The sequence below is a fragment of the Eucyclogobius newberryi genome, unplaced genomic scaffold (genome assembly GCF_026437365.1).
Source record: "Eucyclogobius newberryi isolate DKJ021-1_F unplaced genomic scaffold, fEucNew1.0.hap1 SCAF_9, whole genome shotgun sequence".
Lineage (NCBI taxonomy): Eukaryota > Metazoa > Chordata > Actinopteri > Gobiiformes > Gobiidae > Eucyclogobius > Eucyclogobius newberryi.
In genome coordinates, this window is record NW_027316532.1 from 30,904,538 (window position 1) to 30,925,707 (window position 21,170).

General features: G+C 43.2%; 1 protein-coding gene across 1 annotated transcript; it reads left to right on the plus strand.

Annotated features, from left to right (window-relative positions):
* The first annotated feature begins 3,525 nt into the window (after positions 1 to 3,525).
* enc3 (ectodermal-neural cortex 3) lies at positions 3,526 to 14,123 on the plus strand. The gene is made up of 4 exons (XM_072438359.1): positions 3,526 to 3,788; positions 4,984 to 6,018; positions 6,106 to 6,861; positions 13,763 to 14,123. The coding sequence occupies exons 2-3, from the start codon at positions 4,996 to 4,998 to the stop codon at positions 6,850 to 6,852; spliced, it is 1,770 nt and encodes a 589-aa protein (XP_072294460.1). The 5' UTR covers positions 3,526 to 3,788; positions 4,984 to 4,995; the 3' UTR covers positions 6,853 to 6,861; positions 13,763 to 14,123.
* The last annotated feature ends 7,047 nt before the right edge of the window (positions 14,124 to 21,170 follow it).

Below are 21,170 nucleotides of genomic sequence, written 5' to 3' on the forward strand. Positions count from 1 at the left end.
CAACAACAACAACAACAACAACAACAACAATTTAATTGTGCTTTGGCGAGGTTCCGAAAAACTGCTCGATTTAATGCTGAAGGACGTTCTTGCCCTTGTAAATAATCACCACACGGTGACGCCATGTGATAACTTCATGACGAACAACAGCAGACTTCCTATATTTGTGTTAAAGATATAGGTCTGCTTCTGCTGATGTTCAAGTGTGTGTGTGTGTGTGTGTGTGTGTATATATACTGTGTGTGTGTATAATATATATATATATTTATATATATATACACAGTATATATATATATATATATATATATATATATATATATATATATATATATATATATATATATATATATATATAGATAGATAGAGAGAGAGAGAGAGTACACTTTGCAGTGTGAATATTTCTACTGTTTAGGTCGATGGCTTCACCACTTAGACCCACTTGAGTTTAGGGTGACAGTTTCTTTCCCCCTGGAAAAGGTTGTTATAAGATGCTCTGCTTTGTTTTTAGAGCGTGGAGGCCCAGTCATGAGGCTGACCCTTCCAAAGACCCCCTCCTTATGTTTCAGACCGGATGACCTCACTGTGGACCACCTGCCTTGATAGAACAACTTACACCACAACAAGTCTGCAAGCTTCAGTTTCCATCCTCAGAAATAGTTGCTGAGGGTCTGATTAGTATCTTACCCATTTTGGGACAACCACACAATGCTTGTGTCGCACACATGGTTAAAAGAATTGTCACATAACACTTGAGTCTAGTTCTATGATGTATTATAGAAGGGTTAAGGTGCACTATTATGAATTAACCCCAGATAAAATCATGAGTTTATTAATGTAATAATCTTCTTAACGTCCTGATCTCCTTGAGCACACTTAAGCATTTTGGCCAGTGATGTAGAATAACATCATATTAGTCAATTTACTAATGCATTTTTTATTTTAATTTATGTATGAAGACAAAAATCTGTTGCATGATTGTGGTCACACATCGCTGAAGTATTAACCACAATGACTGTCCTCCCTGACCATAAGATGAGACCAAAATGATGTGTGTTCACTGTTCTGACTTGATTCTTGACGACAGTTAAGCCATGCAGCATTCCTGTAAATCCCACTGCCATTGAAATCCTTCGGAAAATGTAAAGAATTTTGAGCCAAAATGATCTCCTTGTGCTTCAGATCGTCTGAGTTGTTGCTTCTCTCATTCCATCCAGTTAAACAGAACAAGCCAAGTTGTGTTAAATTCACGTGGCCCTTTTAATACTTTCAGTGTGCTTTCTAATTCGCCTCGAAATGTAAAGAAAGTGATGAAGACGCTTGCCTATAGTAGTTTAAAGATGCACTATGTAACATTTCCTGTGGGGATTCCATTATATCTCCATGGAGACAAGCAGTTTTGAACATTGTAAACAGATAATATTAATGTAACATTGTGGAACATTCCAACAAAAGCAATAAACATCTGCATGGACTCAATGGTAACACTTTATAAGAACTACACGTGAACACACCTGAAGATAAAAATACTTTATTCATAATGAACAAATACTTTCTGATTTATTCAGGCTCAGTAATTATTAATTAAAACTCCCAACCATATTAGTTATTTATTTGTGTGTTTATTATTTGTTTATTTATTTATTTACAAATTATTTCCCATCTGTAATCCTCGGACTGGGTTGGACAGGAAAAAATGTAATTCCATAAGTAAATCGAACACCTCTATTTACACAATAACAACTCTTAAATAAAGCAACAGCAAGACCTCCAAAAATACCAGTTCATTATTATAATTTACTGAGCCTGGATCATTCTTCAGGCTCTGGACCAGGAGCTGGACCAGGCTCTGGACCAGGCTCTGGACCAGGCGCTGGACCAGACGCTGGACCAGACCAGACTCTGGACCAGGCGCTGGACCAGACGCTGGACCAGACCAGACTCTGGACCAGGCTCTGGACCAGGCGCTGGACCAGACTCGGCTCTGGACCAGGAGCTGGACCAGGAGCTGGACCAGACTCGGCTCTGGACCAGGAGCTGGACCATGCTCTGGACCAGGCTCTAGACCAGGCTCTGGACCAGGCTCTGGACCAGGCTCGGCTCTGGACCAGACACTGGACCGGCTCTGGACCAGGCACTGGACCGGCTCTGGACCAGGCACTGGACCAGGCTCGACTCTGGACCAGGCGCTGGACCAGGCGCTGGACCAGGCTCTGGACCATGAGCTGAACCAGGCGCTGGACCAGGCTCTGGACCAGGCTCGACCAGGCTCTGGATCAGGCTCTGGACCAGACCAGACTCTGGACCAGGCTCTGGACCATGAGCTGGACCAGACTCTAGACCAGGCTCTGGACCAGGCTCGACCAGGCTCTGGACCATGAGCTGGACCAGACTCGGCTCTGGACCAGGAGCTGGACCAGGAGCTGGACCAGACTCGGCTCTGGACCAGGAGCTGGACCAGGAGCTGGACCAGGAGCTGGACCAGGCTCGGCTCTGGACCAGGAGCTGGACCAGGAGCTGGACCAGGCGCTGGACCAGGCTCGACCAGGCTCTGGACCATGAGCTGGACCAGGCTCTGGACCAGGCTCGACCAGGCTCTGGACCATGAGCTGGACCAGGCTCTGGACCAGGCGCTGGACCATGCTCTGGACCAGGCTCTAGACCAGGCTCTGGACCAGGCTCTGGACCAGGCTCGGCTCTGGACCAGACACTGGACCGGCTCTGGACCAGGCACTGGACCAGGCTCGACTCTGGACCAGGCGCTGGACCAGGCGCTGGACCAGGCGCTGGACCAGGCTCTGGACCATGAGCTGAACCAGGCGCTGGACCAGGCTCTGGACCAGGCTCGACCAGGCTCTGGATCAGGCTCTGGACCAGACCAGACTCTGGACCAGGCTCTGGACCATGAGCTGGACCAGACTCTAGACCAGGCTCTGGACCATGAGCTGGACCAGACTCGGCTCTGGACCAGGAGCTGGACCAGGAGCTGGACCAGACTCGGCTCTGGACCAGGAGCTGGACCAGGAGCTGGACCAGGAGCTGGACCAGGCTCGGCTCTGGACCAGGAGCTGGACCAGGAGCTGGACCAGGCGCTGGACCAGGCTCGACCAGGCTCTGGACCATGAGCTGGACCAGGCTCTGGACCAGGCTCGACCAGGCTCTGGACCATGAGCTGGACCAGGAGCTGGACCAGGAGCTGGAACAGGCGCTGGACCAGGCTCGACCAGGCTCTGGACCATGAGCTGGACCAGACTCGGCTCTGGACCAGGAGCTGGACCAGGAGCTGGACCAGACTCGGCTCTGGACCAGGAGCTGGACCAGGCTCGGCTCTGGACCAGGAGCTGGACCAGACTCGGCTCTGGACCAGGAGCTGGACCAGGAGCTGGACCAGGCTCGGCTCTGGACCAGGAGCTGGACCAGGAGCTGGACCAGGCGCTGGGCTGAGAATAAAGACGCGCACCGCATTGGACAAAGCTCGCAGAAAAAGGAGGAGGAGCCACTCTGCTGCCGCTGCCTCCGCTCTTTCTCTGAGCGTGGCTTTCTTTTTTTTTCCATGACTACGACCGATCGTTACTTTTCCTGCAGTTGTAACTCTCAGATCTCAACTACGAGTCGCAGACAAATGGCTCCACGGCTGCGCGGACACTGCGGACGCGACGCTACTTTGAAATTGGAGGACACTTTTCTCTCTAATTGCGCAGAAAACCCCAAAGCGATCTTTGGTGGAATCAGCGACTGAAGTTGAGGTCGAGACAATAAAGGACGACTGACCACTTCACAGTCCGTTCAAGGTAAGTGTTTAGAAATCTATACATCCTGCTTTATGTGAATAGGAATAACCACTTTGTCCCGCACGTGCGATAAAGCGTTACAGTCGGTGTGGCCGGTGCTCTTTGATGTTGGGCTGCAGCCGCCGTTGTAAAGCTGGCCGGATGTTTGCAGACTAACTTGGGACGAAAGTTGAGCTGCGGACTATAGTTTCATTTTCATCCCGATTTAAATGTCATAGTTTGAGCCACTGCGGAAGTGCATTTCTATTTTAGTGATGCTGAATGGCTCTTGATGTTGGTTTGGGACAATGAAATCAAAGTGCTGCCATATACTGTCATTTCACTTTGTTTTTCAGTCATTTATAATGCCTATGTATAGTTTATGAATGTGTAGTTACATGTTATTCATGTTCTCTAGTGGGATACTTAAGATGAGTATTAATAACTGTCCATTAGTGCAACAAATATACAGAAATATGCTCTGAAGTTGGCTTGAAGGCTTGAACCATCTTGTGTGTGAGCCAGCAAGAGCAGGCAGACAGCATTTTCTCCAGTGTTTCAAGGTGACTAATCTCCCTGAAATGTTTATGAGGGAGCAAAGCTGGAGCTGCCAGGCCAGGTGCTGCACGCTTTCCATTTATTACCCAGACTTGTGTAAAGAGCCAGCTGGTCGTGGATCTTTCTTGATTTATGTTTTTATAGAGAAACTGTCACACCCAAAGTTAACTCACCTGCTGCTACTTTCCCCCTTATCTTCTCCGCCTTCCCTTTCATCTCTGAAGAGTCTGAAGTCCATTTCCGCTTATCCAGTGACTGATATCGAATCACGGTGTTAGTCATAAGACGGGGAGGGTATGCTCAGGTCAAAAGAGACGTCGCTATTCTTTAAAGTGCTCAGATTAGGGCTGCCATGGTCATAGATTAATTGTATTTTGATCATCGTAATTGTGGACTAACTGGATCATACAAACTCAGGCCCTCAAACCTTTTATGACAGTTAAGTTAAGGCATTATAAAAATCTAAATGACAGAATGTAATAAACAATGACCGTTATCATAAATATACTCCATCTAGAAGCCTTCAGTCTCCATATTTCAATCTTAATTTGGTTAAACATTTATTTTAAAAAGCTCAGTGTCGACTACTAAAGCACTCATTAGTTTCAGCCCTAGCTCAAATCTATCTTATCTGATATATACTGCTTTTCTTTTACAGGCCTATGTCAAGATGTCTGTCAGTAATCATGAAAACCGAAAGTCCCGCTCCAGCTCGGGATCGATGAACATACATTTGTTTCACAAGACGTCCCACGCTGACAGTCTGTTGACCCAACTCAACTTACTGCGCAAACGAAATGTTTTCACGGATGTCGTCCTGAAGGCGGGTAACCGTGCCTTCCCGGGTCACCGGGCTGTCCTGGCCTCCTGCAGCAGGTACTTTGAGGCCATGTTTGGCGGAGGACTTAGAGAGAGCCGCGACGCTGACGTCAACTTTCACGATTCGTTGCATCCTGAGGTTCTGGAGCTTCTACTGGACTATGCCTATTCAGCCCGGATCCTCATAAACGAGGAGAATGCAGAGTCACTCTTAGAAGCGGGGGATATGCTTCAGTTTCATGACATTAGGGACGCAGCCTCTGAGTTTTTAGAAAAGAATCTTCATCAAACAAACTGTCTGGGAATGATGCTGCTGTCTGACGCCCATCAGTGCCAGAGACTGTACGAGCTGTCGTGGAGGATGTGTTTGGCTAACTTTGCCACGCTCTTCAAAACAGAGGACTTCCTCAGGCTGCCTAAAGACAAAGTGAAGGAGCTCATTCTGAGTGAGGAGCTGGAGGTGGAGGATGAGAGCCTTGTGTATGAGGCCGTGATAGACTGGGTCAAAGCAGATATGGATCAGAGGCACAGTGAGCTGCCCGAGCTGCTGCGCTGTGTCCGACTGGCTCTGCTGCCAGAGACATACCTGCTGAAAAACGTCGCCTCGGAAGAACTGGTCATGTGTCATAAAGTGGGGCGCGAGATCGTGGAAGACGCTGTGAGCTGCAAAATGAGGATCCTCCAAAACGATGGTCTGGTCACGGGGTTTTGCGCTCGTCCCCGAAAGGTGAGCCAGGCCCTGCTGCTGCTGGGAGGACAGACCTTCATGTGTGATAAAGTCTACATGATCGATAACAAGACAAAGGAAATCACTCCCAAAACAGACATCCCCAGCCCCAGGAAGGAGTGCAGCGCTTGTGCTATCGGCTGCAAAGTAAGTATATAGCGATGTAGTTGATGCATATTCATTACAATCTGTGCCCTGTGTTTGTATTCTGATGAGCTTTCCTGTGTGTCGCAGGTTTATGTCACTGGCGGGCGAGGCTCAGAGAACGGTGCCTCCAAGGACGTGTGGGTCTATGACACGCTGCACGACGAGTGGTCCAAAGCAGCGCCCATGTTTGTGGCCCGGTTTGGGCACGGGTCAGCCGAGCTCGACCACATGCTTTATGTGGTCGGAGGACATACGTCTTTGGCTGGCTCGTTCCCTGCCTCTCCCTCTGTGTCCCTCAAACAGGTGGAGCAGTACGACCCTCAGACTAATAAGTGGACACTGGTGGCTCCCCTCAGAGAAGGAGTGAGTAATGCTGCAGTGGTCGGTGCCAAAAATAAACTGTTTGCTTTTGGGGGCACAAGTGTGAACAGAGACAAATACCCCAAAGTACAGTGTTTTGACCCTTGTCAAAACCGCTGGTCAGTCCCGGCCGCTTGTCCACAGCTGTGGCGCTACACGGCTGCAGCGGTGGTGGGAAATCACGTGGTTGTGATCGGAGGGGACACAGAGTTCTCCGCCAGCTCTGCGTACAGGTTCAACAGTGAAACCTACCAGTGGTCCAAGTTTGGAGATGTCACAGCCAAAAGAATCAGCTGCCACGCGGTAGCTTCAGGAAACAGACTGTACGTTGTGGGGGGCTACTTTGGAGCTCAGAGGTGTAAGACTCTGGACTGTTATGACCCATCGTCGGACTCCTGGGACAGTGTGACCAGTGTGCCCTACTCGCTCATTCCCACTGCCTTCGTCAGCACATGGAAGTATCTCTCAGCCTGACCTCCCACGGTGAGTCATTACTTCAACTATAATGCATTTTCAGATACAGATTCAGCCCAGAGAGTCACAGTCTGTGTGTAGAGAACCACAGACTCAACACCCTCATCTGGAAGTGAGGAAGTCCTCCTGTAAAGCCCCTGACTGTTTTTAGCGTTGCCGATGGTAACAGTTACACATGATCTTACTGTGAAGGCTGGCTGTTGGATAAACACAGAGCAGTCCTGGTTTAGAGAGCAAGAGGAATGTGAGCTGTGGGTAATTACAGAAGAGCAATGACACAGGCTGTGTCTGACAGCAGTGAGGATCAGGCCTGTACATGCAGCACACTGGAGATAAAGCTCCAGCGGCTCCTCCAGCCTGGCCCCCGGACATAACTAACTGCCACAATATGAGTCAGGAGTTTAAAACAGTTGTAAATTTTAATAGCTGATCTGACACATAGTCCTGATGAACCACAGGAGCCTAAAGGAGTCTTTTCTCGTATTTGGCCCATGAAGCTGAATCTGATCATGAAAACCTTAAGATGTTTCAGAAATATTTAAAAAAAAACACCTTACACAAAATGTACTATGTGACGAGCAAGCAGTCAATCAGTGTCAAGTGCCGGGTGTAAGTGGTGAAACGATCTTTGCAGGATTGAAATCTGATAAAGTGGAAAGACAAATTCGTCTGTGTTGATGTTCTGCCTTAAGCAACAACAGGTGGCTTCTTTCAGCTTCTTTCAGCTTCTTTCACAGCCAGACGAAGACGATACTTTTGAATATTGATCATGTTGAACCGTAAGACTAATGGCGTATGTAACTACGATATTATAAAATGGTCTGGTTCAGGCGCTGATGTAATCTGTGTAATACAGTTGCCTGACAGACTTTTTATTTGGGGTTTTGTGGGTTTAGCTCACGTTTGATCTTAAAATGCCCCTTAATTGGAAAAACCTCTCATTAAGTCATTTGTAGCCTTAAGCACTGCAGTTTAATATACATTTAATTTTATGTGTAGCCACCGCATAAACGCAGCTGTGACGAAGTAGAAAAGTGTCCATGTAAAGTCCCTGTTTCTACAGTAAACAGATGTATGTGATGAAGATGGGGGCTTACCATGACGTCGTATGGGCCGCTGTCTCTGGAACTGTTTTGAGGGGGCTGAGCCGGAGACAGACAGGCTGGCGAGGGAAGATCAGAGCTGCAGATCCTTATGAGCATTTACTCATAATGGCTCTCATCCCCACTGACTTCCTTTATGTTTTAATTACACCAGAGATGGAAAAGGCTCATGTTTCCACCGGCCACAGCCATAAAGCCTGATTTAGACCTGCATCGCTCCTCTCGTCCTGGACAACAGGCTTTTGAGTAACGGCGAAGGAAGGTTAGGAAACAAAGCCAATGTGAGGTCCAGTAGTGTAATATCAATATAATAATGCTCAATGTAAAGCCTTTAAAATGTGATGTCACTCTCTCAAATGTGAAGAGCCAGATCTTCTGATGATTGATTATGATATGATAAGGATTGTTGTTGATTGTAATTACTTCCCTTAGCAACCACTTGGCTTTTGCTTTGTTACAATGTAGTAACAATATGCATTTCCCCGGCCCCAATCTCTGCTAAATATTATAATCACAGAATGTTGTGTTGCCATCCAAGCACCACAAGTCTGTCTTTTTTTGTCTGTGTTTTAAAAGTCCAATTTAACGTCTGTCAGATGTTATATTACTGACCCTTCTTCAGCATTATAATGATGCATTCAGTAAAAACACTTAGTTTGCCATATCACATTTAACACCACACAGTGAGTTTTGGAAAGACAAGGTTCTATTTCGCACCATTTGACCACCATAACTAAAGCCTAAAAATTCTTCCCGAGGCTGTTAACTTTCAGCTGGGGTCAGAGAGAAAAATAATAACGTCTGCCCGTTCCTTTCATGTTCATGACGAGGTCAGAAACCTCTAGTCAGCTGTTGGCCTGTTCACTAGTTCTGTTGTGACTTTACGTGCTCGTGAAACCACTCTTTAACTCGTACTACCACTCTCGCCCTCCCCCATTGCCTGCTCTTTAAAAAGCCAACCATCCTTACGCTAATTTGGGAGGAATGAAGGTGTGGCTTGCATTCCCATTAGTATAGATTTGTAAAGGTGGTCATAGATAATGTGGTTGTCCCGGCAGTTCCAATGGCATGTATGGGATTACCAGTCCTCGTGCCCTTTTTATCACCACCTACTGAAGTTTGTGGCCACTGTGCATTTCCCCCAGATGTGACCGACCACAGGCTCCGAGGCCAAACCCAAAACCACAGTTGGTGGAAAAGTATTTGTAAACGCTAAGCATGAGGTGGTATTTGTTATGGTCGGGATTGTAGAGTAAAACAGCTCAAATGTGCAGGACAATTCTTTTTCATTTTGAATCATTTGGATTATCATTACCTTTCATTTGTAGTAAAGTAGTGGAATGACAAAGCTTATCTGCATTAAACATGACATCATACTCTTGCCATTTCTAAGCCTGGATAAATAAAAGAACAGAGCAGTAAATGAGTCAATGTGGTGTCTCCAAATCATTTAAACTAAACAGCAGGAGTTACCTAACTGTCGTCTCAGTCTGGTCTGCCTGAACATTTTACAGTCACAAAGCCAAGGCCATAGTATAAGCATAAGGTCATGCCACTTTTGAAGCTGGTCTCTTGCCCCAAACCAGAAACCACTGAAGTGTAACGGCCCTGAGCTGACTCCAGCCTACGCCTGAGCTTTTGTTTTCTCCGCGCCCTCCCTCCTCATCATCCCGGGACACTTTAAACACACACAGTTACTCACAAACACGCTCTTCTCTTTTTTACAAATCAGAGAATAGAATCCAGGGTGCGAGATGACTGGGTACACCTGGACGGGGTCAGGGGTCAAACATGCCTGTGAGCCAGCTCTCCTCATCTCGAGACAGCTGCTGTAAAATGGTTCGAGGTCACGAGGCGGTGTGCAGAGGCCCCCAACACTCAATACTAATGTTTTATTAATGTCTGACTGTGAGGGCCACCAGGAACACAGGCTGAATGCAGCTTTTATTGTGGCATCTGTGTACAATAGTTGGACACACGCGCTGTCGGGGGCAGCACGTGCGCACACACTTCCCCAGAGTAATCAGTCCACACATTGCAGCCCTCGGCACGGCTGCTGCAATTTGCATAAACTTAATGGACTTTTTATTGGGCTTTTCTCCACAAGCATAAAAAGGAAAAGTGAAAAGACGCTTAGAACAGCCGCATAATCACCCAGACTAATTTGATTACGCCCTTAAAAAGCGATGAGCTGTCATACACTTAACGGCACCTCTTCTGTAAGCCAGCTGAGGGCCTGGTAATTAATCAACATCACGCAATATTTGTCTGTGAAACAGTGGAGCAAGTGTAGCGTACCCACTGACTCGAACCTCTTTGTCCTGCTCCTAAACATCCTTCAAGGATTCATTGAGACATGGTCCATTAGCACAAAGCTGTCCTACTTTAAGACACTGGTACTCATCCTCCAGTCTCTTATTTGTGGCTAAAACAAAGCAGATGTTTGTGCTGGAGCTCTGGGTGGTCATTAGCTGCAGGGCTGTTGGACAGAGAAGAATCATACTGTAAACCAGGTCAGTGAAAGATGCTGAAGACCTTCAACACAAAGAGTTAATGTTTTTGTGTTCATTTGGTGTGATAGGTTACAGTGATGTCACAACACTCACACTGCAAACTATCAAAGTAATAGTATTTTCTTTATACCATGAGGTCTTATACTAGTTTTGATCAAGTGCGCAATCATTCTAGGAAAGGTCAAATGTTGTCCTTTTATTGTGAAAGTTTTTATACTTTTTATACATTTTAGTATCTTTTTTTGACACTTTTGACTACCGAAGTAAAGAGATGTGTCGCCTATAAAAACAAAAGAGTCATAGTGATAATTTAACTTCTGTACCACAACCACCTTTCATTATAAGTAACTATAAATCGAACAGAGGGTAAGTGACAGACCTTGTACTGCCGCGGTGTAAATTCCCATCTGTTTGTCAGTGTCGAGAGGAAACAGGTCAGTCACACCTATTAACCTCACCACCTGTTCCAGCTTACAAAGTGATATCACATCGAACACATTTCTTGTTTTTGTCCATAAACGCTGAATCTCGCTCTGCCCACACGGAGTCACATTTAGCAGGCTCAGTTTTATCGTTGGCATCAGATGGCCCTGGCAGTGACCCGTGGCGGCAGAACAAACACGAGCAGTGGAAACTTCCATGCATGCGGCGGTTGCATGGATAAGAGCTGCCACTGTAGCTCGACTGTGGCTTTGATCAGGAACTGTGAGCTGACCAGCTGCACCATAACTGTTTAGTAATGAGGCCGGAGCAGTTTTTTAATGTGTTTCAAAGGCACGGATCATAAACCGCACAGTCCCCGGTTGGGTCCTATACCGTCTTTCTCTCTATTCTCCTTTTGCTTGTCGAATATATATAGCTTGTAACCTTTTTTCTGGTTAATTATTGACAAAAAGTTACTATATTTTGATGTCGGTGTACAGAGTTATGAGCCATACTTGTACCGTTTTGTTTTGTTTGGAATTGACAAAACTCCAACAAAAATGTGTTAAAACTTGTCTTTAAATGTACAAGTTCAGGTTTAATTATCAGACAAATGTGAAATGAATCACACAAGTGCAGAAATGACACAATATACATTTATTTGAAACTGTACAACATACATTTATGTTCTTTAATCAGCTCTTTTTGCTGAATTTTTACTATAAACTATATACTCAATATTCAAATGTTGCATTTCATGATAGTATGACATTTTCAATATATTGCCCACCTTTAAGAGTTTGCACACTTGATGCCTTTTCCTGATAAGACTATTTAAATGTATATCTAGGCGTAGAACCAGCACAAACGTTGATTGAACTCTGTCCTTCGCTCACTAACAAGAGGCTGAAGGTTTTGTACTTCAGTTATACAGTTTTAATATTCATTTATACAGTACGTACAGCCACATGCTATTGCCTTTGTCCGCGTGGTTGTTTTGTGCGCCTCACTGTCGGCCTCAGGGGGTTTGTCCACAACAGTGGCAGATGTGAACGGATCAATGAACGCTTCTGTAGCCATAGCTCGTCTTTGTGTTTGGAAATGAGAACTTCTTATTGGGTTATCCAAACGGGCCCCCAGCGGAGACGGCCTCCAACTGTCAACAGAGTTTGTTTGTTCAAGAGTAACATCCGTCGTTCGCTTCTCAGAAATGTTCATCTTGCAAATAACCGGCGCGCTTGAGGCGGGCTCCAGATACAAATCCACTGGAAACATTCCGCCGTAACAGCCAGGGAGGGAAATGAGATGTTTGAACATCCGAGAAATGACAGAGACGAGGGAATCTGAAGTATTTAGATCATGTCACTGTTGCTGGACCTCAAAACAAGACAAAAACAAACAAAGTACAGTTGGAATTCCGGAAAATGGATCAGAATGACAGCGATTTGTCAGATTGAGATGGATGTTAGCAGCGTAATTACTGTTAAATGATGGTACTTGAGAGGGTTAAATAATGTCTTGATAATTTTTGTACTATCCTAATAAATGAATTCAGACAATATTATGATACTTCAACAAAAATGTGCTAAAACATGCTTTTTGGATGGGTGTTCCAGGACTGTAAAACTGAACCACAAAAGTGTAGGAATAGATAAGACATTTTTACTCATTTCATTTTTATTATTCAGTTCTTTGAAGGCTTTTTTCATACATTTTTAATTCAGACAACATATTTGTATATTTCCAAAACAACAATCGTGTTGTCAATTGTTCGATGTTTCTTCCACCTCATGTGAGAACTTCTGCACTCATTTACTTGGTGCTGTCAGAAATATTTATTACCCAGACGTCAATCAAAACTAAAACTTGTATCGGAACTAGATACTCATTTGTATTCAGAATTGATACTGGAAAGAAAAAAGACATTGGGCCTTTCCCTGTTCGTTTTAGAATGGTCTTGATCCATCAGAACTAGTATAAGACCACATGATTATTAGAGTACTATTAATTTGTGTCAAAAATGACATTAAATTGGAGCGTTTTTCATTATAATCACTGTCATATCGAAATCTGTATTGACTATTGAACCTTTTCGTGGTTGAATGTTAATATCATTAGTATTTAGGGTGGGCAATATTGACAAATGTATACATCTGTGTTTTTTCGGAGTATCCCAATAATGATATTCAGATGATATTATGTGAGTCCAACAGAAAGGGGGTAAAACATGGTGTTACATGTATTATCTGAGGTGTAATTATTATCAGACAAATGTGAAATGTCTGTCAAATGAATCACAAAAGTGCAGAAATATCACGTTATTCTCTTATTTGAAAAACATACGTGGTTGTTTTGTAGCAACTCTTTCTGTAGAAATGTCATATCTTCATAACAACCGTCACGATATTATCTTCATTTAGATATTTTGGTACAGTAAACAGTAAATTCACTAGCAAAACACGTCTTCCCTTAAAAAACACTTATCGTTTGTTCCAGCATCACACTCTGAAGTAACATTGTAGAAAAAGCTTCAGTTGTAGTCATCTGGACTCAGTTAGAAAAAAATAGACGTTTCTAACCTACTAAACGGAGTCCAGATGATACAACTGAAGCTTTTTCTACAATGGAACACTCCTGGACCAATGAGGGATTACACCGACACTCTGAAGTAACAATACTTTTACTTAAATACTTCTTCCACCTCTGTGGTCACGTGACTCCCTCATGCTAGGATCCAGTAACGCCGCAGCCGTTCTTACCAGCGTCACTGCCACAGACATAAGCTCATTTGAACATTCCTGTTGGTCTCATGTCCTCCGCATCAGGTGGGCTGGTCGCTCACACAATCTCTCTGTCTCTTGTCTCCTCCAGGTCTACTGCCCCCGACTGGTATGCAGCCTGTACCCACCGCACCGCGCCCGCTCCACCACGCCACATGCAACGTGATGGACATTAATATCACAGAGGCCGGGAGAGGTGGTGGTCTGTTTACTCATCTGTCCTGTGTGGTTTTCCCATGAACTGCGGTGCCTGGCTACACGGCTGAGGACTACACAGAGTTTGCTTTGGACATATTTGCCAGCGTAAGGCCAGACACTACAGGCAGTTTGAGTTTTCCTGGTCAGTTTGCTCTCTCAGCGTATAAGCTTTCATTTGGAAACAACAACATGGCCCAATCTGCTCCTGAATATGTTTTATCAATGCATTTAATAAACTTGAATGGGACATTTTAACTTCAAAAAAACGTTCTCTAAACATGCATTCTTCTCCAATACAGACATAAAGATGAGTATATTTGTGTACCTAACAAGATTTTGATGATCGTACAGAAGGGTTTGCAGATATATTATTCTAAGCCAGTTTTTTGTTAGTGTCTAGAGTTTAAACCTGGTTCAATACATTTTTTCAGTTCCACATGTCTCAAATATATGCTTATTTTTATACGAAAATAAACTTGTAAATTTTTTTTTTTCTTACATTTATGTTCGAAACCTACAGAAAAAAAGTTTGTTCCAAATGTAAGATTGTTTTCCTTTTCCCCTGCAGTGTCTCGCCTTTGTTACCAGCAGCTGTAGAGTTCTTTTACAGTTCTCACTTTTGGTTTTAAAGACGACTGAAGGGCTAAGCAGTTTCTGGCTTGACATGAAAATTGTGTATGATTTTTATCTCATCTTCCTGTCTATATTTTAGGCCCTTGGAGTCGGGCTTCCCTCAATTTTGGTGAACTAAATTTGTATCTTTCTCGGCATAAAATAACATGCTCACATCATTCAGACATCTCTTTGTGGTCAGAAAAGTCACTTTGTGTTTCTGGATGTTATTCTAAATTCTGCCAGTAATGCTCAGTTTGTCTCAGGGCTCTGTGTAGTTTTTGTCATGTCAATGTTATCTTTACTATGTTATGAATGTACTTAAAACCTTTTTAAAGTGATATTTAAAACTTTTATTGCCAAACTTCAGAAGCTAACATGTTTTTAGTGACTACGGAATAGAAAGCTAAGTTGTTGAAGGTTGTTAACACATGTATATTATAGTTTTAATATTTGAATAGAAGTCTTCTGTTAATAGATTATATTTTTTGCCTTATAATGTCTTTGTAGATGCCTTTGATTTGCACAGTTTGTACAAAGCCTTTATTTGTCTTAATTTAGTTTTTTGTCTTAACCCAATCTCGGGTATTGTGAATAATCCAAGCCTTTTTGTAGCAAATACTGGAGTCTTTCCTCCTCATTTTCTCTGTGCAAGTCTTAGTATGTCCTGTATCAGATGTGCTGATAGTAGCTGTTTGTTACTTCATGCTCTGCTCTTGTTCTGTCAATAAACGCCGTCATCTGAACATGTATTTCCTGGCGCTTGTGGCTTCTGTGTCCTCTCCTCGGAATGACTGGAATCCCACTTGTGTGTCGTCAAAAGCAGCTCGGGCGGCTCTGATCACACATGCTCTTAACATGCTTCACATAGTTAACACCAGCCACACCTGTCTCCTTCCTTTCACCACATGAGCGTAAGTGCGAGCACAATATTAAGTGTTGTGAGCAGTTTAATTCATCACACCACACAGTAGTTACATTAGAGTCGACAATTCATATGCTCGTTTGTGCTGCTGTACGTTTATTTGGTTATGCAAAAGTCAGAGCGCTGCACTTTTATCTAGACACATGCCACGTGTCACTCATGTTCAAACTGAAAATAATACTTTATTAATACATTCTTACTGATTATATTGAGCCAATCCATTATAAATGTGTAATCTTTGTTATAACAATAATTTTATATCAACTTGGTTGTTCCTATTCAGTTATATTTGAGGTTTTCCTTTAGCCTCCATTTAGTCAGAAATACACCAAAGACTGGCAGCTTTCCACAGCAGATTAGCCGGGGTTAAAGTCAGATCTTATGAGATCAAGTGATATCAGGTTTTGTTTGACAATTCTGTTGAGAGGAGTGGAAGCTGCTGCACAGTAAGATTTACACAAACAGTAACTTCAAAACTGCTGCAAATATGAACAAACCTGATGTTTTTCAAGTGATAATGATGTTGATTCACATGTATCTGCGTAGCGACAGTATTTGATTTCTTGTGCCTCTGCTCTCACCAGAACACGCTTTGCAAGCTCTTTGCAAGTTAAATGATTTCCTCACATGGTTCTGGAGTTCCTTGTGTCACATGACATAAAACGTTGGATGTGACATAATGTCAGTGTTGTCGGATCTTTTGAAGGCCAGAGACAGAACTTCAAATGGCCGCTGTTAATTGGACCAACACACTGATCATGACATGCTCTCATGGTCAGTTATACACACTGTATGTACACAGAGAGACAACACACTCAGATGAAACAGCTCAGTCTGAAAAGAGGACAGCAGGGCCACTATTGTGACAAAATGTTCAAACACATTTTACCGACTGTGCAATTAAGGCGCAGGGAATAAATAGTTATTTCAAAGTCGGTCAAAACAAAAGAAGCTCTGACGCTGATGACACAAAAGATGGGACTGCACTGGACAATAACAAAGCGTCACAACAATATGTCTCTGTGTCAGTTAATCCGGTAACCACGTCCTGCAAAAGAGCACTTATTATTGTTAAGTCTGGATAAAGGAGGCACTGAGGTGGAACGGACTGAGCGCCTCAGTCTGCTCCTCTGCCCAAACATCGGCGTGTGTCTGCTGCCCTAGGACGCCCAGCTGGGACCCTCTCAGACCACTGCACACTGGGACAAAGACGCCTCCATGAGGCCTCAATCAACCTCCACCAACCTCCACCATCACCCCAGGGAGCACATGGAGCACATGGAGGTCCCCCTGAAGCACGATGCAGGAAAACCCATGGTGAGGATCAATACAAGCCCCACAGCAGAATAAGAGTCTCAGGCCAGTGCTCTGTGTCAGCACAACACCTGCATAGGTGAGTGGAGCTAGGAAGGGCATCTGGTGCAAAAACTAATTTGTTATTCAACAACACTCTCAACCAAACGGAGGCTCCTTTATCATTGCTCCTCATGTCCAAAGAGCTCTCCTGGAGCAGGAACATCTCTGTGCCAGACTCCATCACGGTGAATGATTGTGGAACATAAAGTAGCTTTACGCTTGTAAAGCTACTTTTGTTAAATAATTATGTTTCCAAAGCTGAGACGAATTAGTAGTTCTGATTAGATTGTACATCAAGCATGGGAGTTAAGAAGGAGAAGACGCTCTGAGCAGTGCATTTTGGCGGTAACTGCAGACTGTTCGAGGATTGAAATAGTGTCAGGAGCTGTACTTCTCAAAATAGTGCTCATTCCGAGTGGCGACTGCTTCACTTACATAAGTCTGTCAACATGAAAACATCAGTCCCTCTCTCACTCCCCCATGGCCCTTGGGTGTTTAGACCTTTTTAAACAAACTCTTTCTGATTTGACTGAAAGTTTTCACAAGAGTCCTCAGCTGCGGCGTCGGGGCTCCGTGCCTCTGCAGCCTTGTGTTGTGTTTCCTCTGGCATCTCCTCTGGCAGACGCAGAGCGCTTTGAGAACAGACTGAGTAAAAACAAATGTAGAGTAAACAGAGGCAGACAGACACCAAAACCACTGCGGACAACTCATGTTTATGTCATCAAATACTGGCTCACAAACACTGTTACAGTCAGTTGACTTGAAATGTATCTGTCTTGCAGACCACAGATATGTAGCCCATCACTTAAGTCTATTTAACATAATTGTCCAAACATATCAGACGAAATCCCACGTGGAATGATATTGGAATGATGGAAATATCTAAAAAAGTATTTAAAGCACATAATAATACCACAAGAAAATTATAACTTTTCAGTTGTATATGAACAAATGTTTCAAGGTAATGTACTGGACACATTGTTTTACTTTAATTTACTTGATAAATAATGTGCTTTCAGTCAAGCTTATTTCTGCTTGGTGGTATAATAGTGGTTTCTTATGAAAGTGGTAGTCTCAAAACAAACCTGCTGAAGAAGAGGAAATAAAACACAACCCAAACCACTAAAACTATGTGAATAACCCACACGAAAACGAAACACTGTAAATCATGCTTTAAAATGTACTCCGACTCAAAGATTTTTCAAGATGAAGCGTCAGGTGCAGAAGATGTGAGCTCGGAGGTGAAACGTTTGTACAGACAGGGCCAGATTAATTTCACAGCTTCTATTTTTGCCTGTCTGTGCAGTGAGGACTTGTGGTTTTGGAGCATTGTGAGGGGGGAGCGCTCGGAGCCCAACCGGCCTGCACCGGGGCCGCAGTAATAGCTGTTTATACAATGGAATAATGACCCGGTAAATTGGAGAGCAGAGATAAAGAGAGGGACATGAAGTCTGCAGCTCTGGGCTCTGACAGCTCCAGTGAGTCGTTTGGTTCTTCTGTGGACTCCAGCCCAGACATGAACACGTGAAGACTCTGAAGTGACATTTAGGATGCTTTCTCACTCAGATGCCAAGCCAGTGATGTTAGCTACAGTCACTTCCATGGGTTTTGGGGCTCGTGGAGTGAAATAATAAGTGCTCAAAGTGTAGACTCTATTTACAGTCCGTCCCTGATTTGTTTTTCCCATGCTAAGAATAAAGATCTATGGACTTTTTACCAATTTATTTTAATTCTTAATATCTATTTGTTTGATGTACTAATGATGATTATATTAAAGATTTTACAACAACAAAAAGCCTATTTTTCACCAGTTAAAGTAAAGTTAATTCTTGGTTGGACATAAGCAGCAGATGTGACAGAGGCAGAGGTCATTCTGTAACTGTTACCTAGCAACCATACTGTAAACGAGAGCCAAACTCCATATGAATTACACAGTAGTTATGATGTGACACATAATAATACCTGAAAACACTTTTATTTTGTTAAATGATTGTTTAAACTGGCAGAACACTGCGTCCGTGGTGTGTAAATCGTCTCTGTATTTTTGATGGAATGTCACATTTTGATGACAGAGACACAACTCAGCTCTACTTCTCTACAGCTCCACATCTTTATTATTTATCCTCAAACATTTCCTCTTGATTGAAGTAAAACTATGATATATATTTACCACAGGAACTCTCCCACCAAGTAATAACTAAAAAAAAACATTTGAACCTGTCACATTATGGGAGAACGTTCAATGTTCACTATGTAAATGTAAAGAGTCTGCTTCCTGTTTGTTTGTAAGATCTGTAACTCTGTCGTGTGGCGTAACCTGCTTGTCTCCATTGGAAACAAGCAGGTTGCGTAAAAGTCACATAGTGCATCTTTAAGAATTTCAAACCGAGTATATTTTAAATATTTACATGACTTTTATTTCATTCAACTTAACATAAATTGTACTTATGTATGTATGTATATTTGTACCTTATTTGACCCATCTGTTGCCTTCTTATGCTGTTTACAGTATTTTACATTTTGTTGCCACTATTTGGTTATTATATTGCAATGTGTGAGTTACTGGGCTATTAAAAATATACAAAAGTGGTCATCAATTTCGATATTTTCCCGTCATGGTCCGTCAGTTGTATTTTAATGTATTTATTTGAGCTCATAGGTTTTATCTGCTTGTGATGGGGGTAGAGAGTATGAAGAGACAATCAGAAAATTGATGACGCCAGGAATCCATCTCTCAACACGACCGCCGCTGCAGCTTCCATCCAACACATTGCTCTTACATTACAATTGTCACCCAGTTTTAACATTTTCGCTTTCAAATGAACGTTTACCTGAAATTAAACAACACAAACGTCCTGATGAAACTCAAACACAAATCCAAACCTGGAACATAATGACTACATCTGACACACACGCATGCATTTGTGATCCGGTGATTTTATGAACGTGCACAACTCTCCATAAATGACATTTTCAGCATTCCTCCGCCTTCAGCTTCTATTCAGCGCTCTGCAAACTGAGGTGGGAGAACCATCTCAAGTATGTGTCCATTGTTTGCGCTGTCACATCCCAAAGTCAGTGTGAGGACGGATTCATTCACACAAAAGAGCAGCGCTGTGGGCCACATTCTTCCCATCACAAACATATTCTTGTATCTTCTGCACTATAGTTTGATCAACGTGTCATTTCCGCCAGACCATCGTTAATAAAACAGGGCTGTATTCCCGGGTGGGTTGGAGCGTGGCGCGTGTGCAAAGGGTGAGGGCGCCCGGGTACTGCTGAGGGACACAGGGGCCTCAGGGGGACACCACCAAACTCATCAGTCATCTCTGTGTTCGGGGGACAGCACTTAGTCGCCTTTGTGAACAACTTTGTCACTTTGGAGGGACACCAATACCTTTAGAAGTGTGAAAAGTCTCAGAAAATTGTACTTAGGTAAGAGTATCTGGGTGACCTGTATCCAAGTACATAACATTCAATAAATCATTTATAATTAGAAAGACAAAATGTTTAACAATGCACAGAAACTGGTATAAAACTGTAAAAAACTAAGTCAAACCATAAATACAAATGTTATTTTCTTATTTTGTCAATGGTGGACTAACCAAGTTTAAGTTTATACAAAATTGGCTGTATATTCTATAACCAACAATTTCTGGATTTTGTGGAAATCAGCCCAAGTAACACAGACATGCTTCCCACAAAAACACTCCTGTTAAAGATGTTATATTTAGTTTTATGGTCAATATCAGATTATGAAAAGACACTAAAGCTGTCTGAAGCCTAATTAAAAATGAGTAATTCCATGTCTGAAGGCTGATTTTGATTGATCTTTTAACCCAGCCTGCAATGTGACTGCAGCCTTATAAACGCACACAAGAGAGGTAATAAATATGTATGTGCACGTTAAATTATCTTCTTATACTTTTATTTCCTGACTATTAAGTCATAGCTAGTCTCCAAACAGGTTCAGGTTGTTCCACGGATCTGTTTTCTTCTGCATTTGTTTCATGCTGTTGAGCAACAGCAATAATTCTGCCTCTTAGGACGGCTTTAGCTGCATCACAGAGGATCAGTGAAGACGTTCCACATTTTTGTTGCCATCTACATATGTCACAATATCATGATAGAGAGGGTCCTTAAGCAGACTAGCACTTAACTTCCAGATGTATTTATTTATTTTCTCTTTAAAATGTCAGTAACATAAAAAGGAACATAATTGCTTAAAAAAATCTATTGGGCCTATGTCCACATCTTCTAAAATGGCATATTTAGTTTAATGGCCAATGTCAGACTTTACAAAGACACTTAAGCTGTCTGGAGCCTAATTAAAAATGATTGCACAGAGTAATTCCATGTCTGAAGGCTGATTATGATTGATCATTTAACCAGCCTACAATGTGACTGC